Source organism: Mya arenaria, chromosome 3, assembly GCF_026914265.1.
Source record: "Mya arenaria isolate MELC-2E11 chromosome 3, ASM2691426v1".
In the NCBI taxonomy this organism is placed as follows: Eukaryota; Metazoa; Mollusca; class Bivalvia; order Myida; family Myidae; genus Mya; species Mya arenaria.
This window is the reverse complement of record NC_069124.1, coordinates 24,993,998-25,003,368: the sequence shown is the minus strand read 5'-3', so window position 1 is coordinate 25,003,368 and position 9,371 is coordinate 24,993,998. Positions and strand designations below refer to the sequence as shown.

Sequence of the window (9,371 nt, the reverse complement as noted above, 5' to 3'; positions counted from 1 at the left end):
AGAACCATTATCCTGCTATATCAATTAGTTGAATGTAAACAATTCTTTCGTCTTCGCCCGTGATGCTTACGGTAATCTCTTTGAAAAATATCATGCAAATATTTAGACAGTTATTTTTATGCGTTAAAAAGCATAAATTATTCTACTAACATATTGTTTGTATATACATTTTGTTACAATTGCTGCTTTGTTGGTGCAAATTAACCGAATAGGTTCACTTAGAATTCAGCAAAATCACAAAATAGTAAAGGTAAGGTGAGTGCAACTACAACACACTGTTTAAACTCAAACGTTTTAGAATTTGCTTTTATTAACAAACACCTTGAAATTCATAGTTTAAAAACACGTTTGAGCGGTGCTGTGCATTTGGATATTAAAATATTTGAATTATGGTCATTTTACATGCAGTGGACTGATATTTTAGTTAGTTAAACGGCCTTTAGATCATTGTATTAGAGTGTTAACAAGAGAGTGTGTTTGAAGCTTTTGTTTGAGTACAACATACGAGGAACAATCCAAAATAACGTTGCTTTTTCTCGACAGGAAATAGCTTAATGTCCCAGGCTTCGTTAAAACATTATGATTATAATATGTGTGTATATCATGGTTTATATGCTAAAATAAAGGTAAATATACATTTCAAAGCGACTGAGGAATGAAGGGATTATACTAATAAATTGATTTATAACACTTTTCTATAGTTGCCCTTTCTAAAGTGCGATCTAGATACATATATAAAAATGCCTATTATATGCTGACAAGTCGTAATTTTCCTTGAAGACAAAAAAGCAAGAGTCAAAAATAAGTATTTAACTAGGAGAGATACACTCAGATGTTCGAAATGTTGCAGGTTCAGTATTTATCCCAACATAACTATTTTAGCAGTGATTGCAGTGACAAGCGTCAGCGTTTCTTAACATAAGTATGGTAAAACTGTTCTTTCTTCAAAGGTCGAATGTTACAGAACACTCGAACTATTAAGAATTAGTTCTTATTAGAAACGGCGAGTAAAACTTAGACCAATCAATATAATTCGGCTTAATATACCATAATTAAGGAAAACATAAAGACATACCTCTGTCCTTTAATTCGCAAAATATCTTATTCTTTAATACAATGATTTCGACAGGGCTAGGCAAGATAGTATGAATTGCAAGTACAATATTTATATGGAAAACTATAAAAACAATTCAAGTAGTCAAAAGTTTAAACATAAACCATCTTTAGTTCCACAGGGTCAACGCAAATAACACATAACAGAAAAACATCCACAAATCAGAAACACACAACAACACAAAACTCCAAAAACAAGAAACTGCATATAAAATATATAAATCTGGGGTGGTTTATCAAGGATTGTGATATGTAGGTGCCGCCATGGAACTGTCAGTAAAAAGTAAATTTATTGTAGGTTTAAACTTATGTATGTGCACAACCTTACACTAATCCTAACAATTCAGAATGAAGTAAAAACGTAAAAATTAAATCTGATCAAAATATGTATGAACTATAATAACACTAATAGGTAACCCCAAAGTACAATATTTATGCGAAAATCTACAGAAACAAGCTCAGCAGCAACAAACCTTCTTTAGGTTAAGGCCCAAAGACATTAAATGAGAGATAAAATACGTACAAACACCAAAAACATATTATACACGAGGAATGAAAATGAAAACCAACCATATTGATATTGAGATTCGCCGACAATTGTGTTAATGGAAACAAATAAAAGTTATCTGATAACAGTTATTTCATTTGCTATACCATGATAGCTGTTTATTAGATTTTGTCATATCACATAGACTCGTTATTTAAATGAAGCTATAACGGTTTATTTTCATCTGAGAATAGTTTTGACCTCGCAGCGAATGCAAATTTTAAACTCGTATTAGCGTCTGTCGGAAAGAACGGGGAAAACTGGATATTAGTTATGTTTTTTAGGGAACAATGATATATATTCAAAATAGATATATCGAAGGTTCATCAAATTAAAATGTTATGCAAGTAAATAATATGATAATTGCAAAAGGAATTGGATTAGCACTGAATATGTGCCCGGAAAGATACCTTCCAAAACAAAAGCTCACTACTTTAAACCACTTATATAACGACATTCGATGCTCTTCAGTCAGTACTTATTTTATTTGTCCTTTTTGTCTGGGGTATAAGAAAAACACATTTTATTAGTGTCCGCGACCTCACACCCAATTCAAATACGAAAAACGGCATGCACTCATACGACAGTGCAAGAAAAACAAATGAAACGTCGTCCATCTGTTCTTCCGCCTGCAACAAAACATCGACAAAGCAAACTTTCAAGATTTCTTCAATTCGTGTACAATCTAACACATAACAAAGCAAAAACGCCGATCGTCTTTTTCATTGTGCTCCCCGCGTCAGTATTACTCCAAGAACATGTCATATATTACTCTCATAAACATTAACGCAAGACATACATGCCACGCACCGCCTTTTATTATATAGACTATTTAGTATTGGACCGTTCGTAGCATACCGGAAGGCAACAGCTGCTAAACCTTATTTATTCTTTCTGGTTTTAGCACTAACAACCCCATATATATACAGTATTTTCGCTTATTTATCCTCGCGTCGGCGCCAATATCCTGAAAACGTATTCGTTAAATATCGATTCAACAATTTCGTTGTGGTTTTTTTTTCGTCCAAATTATCGTTCATGCAGGGCCATATCATCTACCAATAAATTTGTTTCGAAACTTTAAAACGAATTTAAGAGTATTCATCAATAAACATTATTATCATTTAGATCAGTTTTATTTATGAATATAAAACGTACATAAGGTAAACTCAAACAATCATTTAAACTATATACTAGTACATTTAAAACATTCATTTAAATGACATTAACATGATATGTGCATTTCTTAGCTAGGGATATGAAGTGTTTATATAGGTGAAGTAACTACATTTACATTATTGTGTAAAGTACGTTTCAATGTTATTGGAGCATCACACTTACTATTAACAAGAAGTCAGAAATAAAATTTAATGCTACAATAGAAAGTGCATTTGGACCCATTCTCAATACATATTGCACGGTGTTTGGAATGAAATGCCAAAATCGTAAACTGTATTGAAAGGTTTAATGTGTGTGAATACATACATATAAGTAAATTCACCAATGAGACATAATACTGTTTTTATTCTCAACCAAGTGGGAACAAACAGTTTAAAATAAGATTAGTTTTGTAAACGATAAATAACAGAAAGACTTCGCCTTGAATATTTATGATCACTTATACCCTGCAATGATCTTGTGCAATGATTGTGTCAAAGAAGCCTGTAATAACATATTTGTACATTGATATGATACGAAGCTATAAATAGATAACCAATCATTGTTTTAGTGTAGAACAGCAATACATTTTACCAGAGTGAGCACAAAAAACCTTATCATGAAAGCGACGTGAAAATTTGTCTTTCGCTGCTCCATCGATGAAATAAAGTCACTATCTCACAGAAACAAATGTTTATATATAAAATGAAAAAATATGTAGCATACAAATACTTTATTAAGCTAAAATATATTGATTTTTTATAGAACATTGCACAACAAGATAATTAAGATATAAAAAAAAACATTGGTGGAAGCTGGTGACGGCGATATAGTCAATAAGGAGCTGTTAAGTAGCATATTCACATGTCACAGTATACAAAACACAAAATTTTCACACTTTTTGGTCAAATAGTTTGTTGAACTTTGTAGCTTTCAATGGATAATTGGAGTATATAGTTAATATAAATTTAAACAAGCCTGTAGCATTACTATTTTGGAATTCAACTTGACTGTATGATTTCCCTTTTACAATAATAAAAAAACATGAAGTTAATCACAATACTTTATGATACTTTGGTACGTTTATATAGTTATTATTATGGTATTAAAAATCCCCTTATTCATAAAACGAATAACTGACTTTTATTCCGGTTTCTCTTAATTTGTCTTGTAAAACAATATAAATTGTAATATATAAATATGTTTTTTATCAGGAAAAGGTTAATATACTGAGCAAGAAGTATAATTTTTTGTCGATGTTGAAAACAAAAAAACGTACTAACCCTGTTTCCATTTTATCTACACTTGCAAATACTTTCAGCTGGCAAATAAATTATCGGGTTCTTTTGGCTGACTATTGAAATCGGAAACTGGTGGCTAGTTCCCATAAGGTCAATTATATAATCTTAGAATATTTATATCTATAATACACTTATTACATGTGTTAAATATCTACTGATGTTTAGTAGAAGTTTGCCTTGTTTGAGCAGGAGAAAAGGGCGCATGATTATGCATACCTATGTACTAAAGCACCCGAAAACGATGTACGATAATAACTATTATGTGACACAATGTTCATTGGATACCCCGCGTATATGCTTTCGATCCAAACAGTTTCGTTCAACTGTACATAAACGTACGCGGATGCCGATGAGCAAGTCGGATGATCTGCTGCATTAAAAACCTCTGTTGGAAGGATGCTTTGTCCTTCCTTCATGATGCTGAAGTAGTGATGAGCATTGCTGTTGGAACAAACTTGATGTGAGAACGCGTATAGACCAGTATGTGGTACGGTATACTTTCCGGTAGTGGAACTATAATTCCCACCTGTAAGAAATAATACGATTGACTTAACAGAAACAAATGACTTTTTCATTTGGAACTCCTCGGTATTTTTTATCGTAAACAACCTCGGATGTATTTGGATGGTTTTCATACTCAAAAAGTGGTCCGTTTAAGTCGGCTGCAAGTAGAGCGCGTAGTAATTTTATTTAGCAGTTAAACTTTATGACTTAATTCTTTGGAATCTTTATTATGTTTGCAATAATACACTTCAATGACAATCAATTTAAACTAAGATTAATAAATACAACTCTAAAACACTACATTTAATGAATGATATAATTCAAAAATTTACGAACTACTTCAACTGATATACCGCTAGTAGAAGAGAGACTTAGTAAAACCAATTATGGTTAACTCTCAATTCTGTAATTTTCTCACTGTTCATGCGTTTCTTTCACTCCATATATTGTATCTATGCATTTCTGTATTTCCAAATGCTTATTTTACTGTGTTCAATATTTTCTGTAATAAATACTGGTTAAACCAACTGATACACCGGCATACATCCGAGGTTGTTTTCGATAAAAATGGAAGAGGAGATCCGAATGATGACTTGTTAACTTGTCACTAACACCGAGAAAATAACAAATGGAGCAAAGACAAACACCAAAACTCACATATTTTTCAAAATTAGAGGTTTTAAAAGAGATGTAAATCATCAAAAACAAGAAAACATAAGACATGAATTTAATAATTACAATGAAAAATACAGCCACAAGTGATGTAGCCAAACCAACATGAAAAATCGATGCGTAAGATCTCCCCTCTATTGAATAAATACATCAATAAATTTATACAATAAATCACCATGTAAACTGGTACAATGGTCAGAGAAATGAAATATAATTTAATAATTTTATGAATACCAGTGATACGTAAATAATTAAACAGGTTGCATTTTTTACAACATTCGACATGACTGCGATTTAAAAAAGATTCAAAACAAAGCAGTGGAAAATTATATTATTATTGTTAACGTTGTTTCAATGGTATGACCTTTGCCGCGGGCCTTAAATTACAAATGAAATTGAGTTGAGTAAAGTTTGGCTTAGGGTAATGTTCGTATCCGTCCATCAAAAGGTTTCCTTTTTTCGTGTAATAAATACCGTCCTCGGTACTGATGTTTTTCATAACGTAGAATTCGAATAAAGACCGTTAACAAATTGGCTACATAAGCCTTTGAGTTAAATGCATACGGCATTATGTAAATGAGGGGTATTATAACTTCGTTTGTGCATTCAATTTCCCTGTTGGCAGTTGACATTTCGTAATATTAACAGTTTTAACAAAAGCTATTACTGCAACTTGATATCGAAGACGCATATTGAAAACTATGAATAAAAGGGAAATTAAGAAATCATATACCATGCGAATATAAAATGGTCCCGTAGCGTACAATTTCGCCAGATTTGTATGTCAATGAAAGCGGGGAATGAACAAGGAAGTATACAGGGGGGCCTCCACCTAAAGTAAAAATGCATTTTAAATTAGTTATAAGGTAACAAGTAAATTGCATAACATTTACATACATCTACAGTCAAAACATACAATAACTATAACGAAAGAAATGTTCGGGATGGTATCAAATGCATACTTTCTATAGAAAGATTTATTTCATTGGCATTTGCTTATAAAGTCATTCGTGTTATAAAATATTCGAATTGATCGACTTACTAGTAGTAACAGCACTGCTGTTAGCTTGTTGATCTTTCAGCCAAGCCAGTTCCTGTTCGTTTTCAATCATTTTCATTCTCAGCTCAGCAGCTTCTGTGGTCGTATCAGTCAGATTTGTTTCAACATCAGCCAATTGCACTCGAGTCGCTAAAACACGTAGCATTGTCTTTAATGGAACTCGTTCACATTTTATAAGAGTCTGACATCGAAACAGTCCGTATGAAATGTGATGAAAATGCTTGTTTTAATTATTGAACAGTGTCGAAAGTTCAAAATGTAGCTAAACTGTTAATAATTATTTACAGTCCAAACTCGTTATGTCGACTTTGTCGGGACCTAGGGAAAAAAGTCGAGATAACGAACATTCGACACATCCGAAATACAAAATACAAGTATAACCAATCCAAACACATATGAGTTTCATACATGTCCGACATCCGACTTGAATTAAACGGTGTTTTTACGGTCGTGGAAACAGCAAACGTATTATTTAAAAATGAAGTGATACAAAAATGAATTATTTGTGCCAAATTTATTTTATTCACGTTTATAGATTATACAAATCAAATATTAAACCACAATTGCATACACTTGTATAAGTATAGAAAACGGTAAAGCACATATGTTATGCCCGTTTGTGTTCTACATGCAGTATAGAGAAATTACTTCGTCACGTAACATTCAATGTTGTCGAATTTTTACGATGATGTCTTCGTCGATTTAAATTGTGCGTTTCAATAGCTTGATCAATAAAAGACTCTGTAATCAAAAACATAAACAAACACCTTTAATTATTCACACTAACCCATTAACCTCCAATTATAAAAGTTTGATATTTTGACACGAACGGTTATTTAGCGACATGCCACAAACCTCCATTATAACTTGTGCTTTTCACCTACACCTCGATCTACAGTTCGACATAAGGGACAAGGAAAATGTGTGAAATTCGACCACTGGTACTAAAATAGGAAGTCGACATAGCGAAACAATCGAGATAGAAAAATCGACACAAGCAGATTTATTTTATATAGAATAAGAAGGAATAAATTCGGGATCGGAGAAAAAAGTCGACATAACCGGAAAGTCGAGATATCCGACGTCGACAAAGCGAGTTTGCACTGTATATTAAACTCCTCATTCTTTAATTAGCCCGTCTGAGTTCATACGCCGATAATGACATCAATACCGCAAATTATTCATTAAACAAATGCAGTATCCATGTCTTGAACCTCATTCGCATAAATCATATGTTACCTGCCAGAGTTCGTTTTTGATGTAAAAGTTCTTCCTCGGTTTTCTTTAACTTTCCACTCATGTCAGTTAACGCCTGCTGCAAATCTAAAAGATGCCACCGAACAATATATATAACAATGGCAGTGTACACAAACAATCGATAAGCGAATTCAAAATGCATGTTTATTTAGTTAAATGTTTTAAATTATCATTGCAATTTATATAAAAAAGGACTTGTGAACTTCAAACATACACTTAACATTCGTGGTTTATATGATAATACTTTACACAAGTAACTCGAACTGTAAAATACGAACATGTTTATGCTTTTCAAAGATTGATTAGTTCAAATGGCCATATAGCTGTGTTTTAGAAATCAAATATAATAAAAAATATTTTAAACACATAGGGAGAAACATAGGTGAAAAAAAATGATAACATAGAAATATCCATAAAAAGGGTTTACCGTTGAGCCGTTGATCCATTTCCATTTTGTGTTCTTTGAGGTCCGTCTGAGTTTCACGATTCAACAACACCGCGGTCTTAATATCGTTCGTCTTACACGTCTGGGATGCAAAGCAGAACCATGTCTTACCCGCGAGACTTTGGAAAATCAATAAAATAAACGCCGATTGAAAATGATCCATTTGTGTAGTCCTTCTATTTCCTTGATACACAGTGCCCTGTTATTAAGTCGAATATATAGTAAGGAAAAGTATGTGTATATATATCAAGAAGCGTTTAAATTTGATGAAAATACAGTTAAAATTTTAACGAAAAACACAAAATAAATCAGGAAGTCAAGCTAGACAGGAAAGCACTACTGATGTCTGTATCCTGTTGTATCGTTTAATACTCATTAACGTTTCAGATGATCAGATTTCGATAGAAGTATTTTCGTTTGAAATGTACGCAATCTACATGTTTCAAATAAAATTAACTTCAAGTCGTGATGTGTCACACGGCTGATCAAGCCACGATTCAGCCAATGTCCGCGGAAATACCTTTATAAATCTAAAAAGACGATAAGGGGGCACAAGGCATCTTATCATTACGATGGAGGATTAAGCCAAAGTTTGACGAGATGCAATGTGCCCCTTAAGGAAGTCAATAATACAGAACAATTGCAAGATTGCTACTTTTAATTTGATCAATTATCGCATTACTTCAGTTATAAAAGTCAAAGTTTAACTAAAAGCATCAGAACAAATGAACAACTCTGCATTCCCCACAATACCACCGGAGTGTAACATTGGTCAGCTGGAAACAGCGCATTTCAAATATATTTAGATACTAAAATGGACATGAGTTATAACTTATAAGTTACTATAGTTTCAGGTCACATTGAGACTGTCCTAAGATCTGTTTCAAAGTTTACTCGATAAACCTCGTTTCCGCAAAACACACTACGTTGGCAAGCCTTGTGACCGATTTCCGCACCCCCCCCCCCACCCCGCAAACAAATGAAAGATACCTATTATCCACCAACAAACAATAAAAATAGCATTTAATGTCAAAAACAGTTAAGTGTCCACACTCAAAACCTGTCTGCATACATCCAGGATGAAGGAATACAGTGCAACGTACACCATGGGTAGGACATAATATCTACCTCTACTTAATACTCGGACATTAAATGTGCATGCAGTGGACTCAAAGTTTATGTATGAGCGCGCCTGAAAAGGATGTACGATAGTTTGCCGCATTTACAAGCTGACCCGGGTATGAAGAATCGAGACTTTGGATCCAAACTTTCTCATTTGCCGCAATTTTAACAAATGCACTTGCAGCCGTACAT

At 33.1% G+C, this 9,371-nt stretch overlaps 1 protein-coding gene across 1 annotated transcript; it reads right to left on the bottom strand.

Moving 5' to 3' along the window:
* Positions 1–3,536: 3,536 nt before the first annotated feature.
* LOC128226620 (uncharacterized) lies at positions 3,537–8,409 on the bottom strand. Its single transcript, XM_052936582.1, has 5 exons — positions 8,040–8,409; positions 7,595–7,678; positions 6,338–6,484; positions 6,029–6,127; positions 3,537–4,645 (listed from the first exon to the last, which is right to left on the bottom strand). Exons 1-5 carry the CDS (start codon positions 8,218–8,220, stop codon positions 4,326–4,328), a joined length of 831 nt encoding a protein of 276 aa, XP_052792542.1. The 5' UTR covers positions 8,221–8,409; the 3' UTR covers positions 3,537–4,325.
* Between the last annotated feature and the right edge of the window lie 962 nt (positions 8,410–9,371).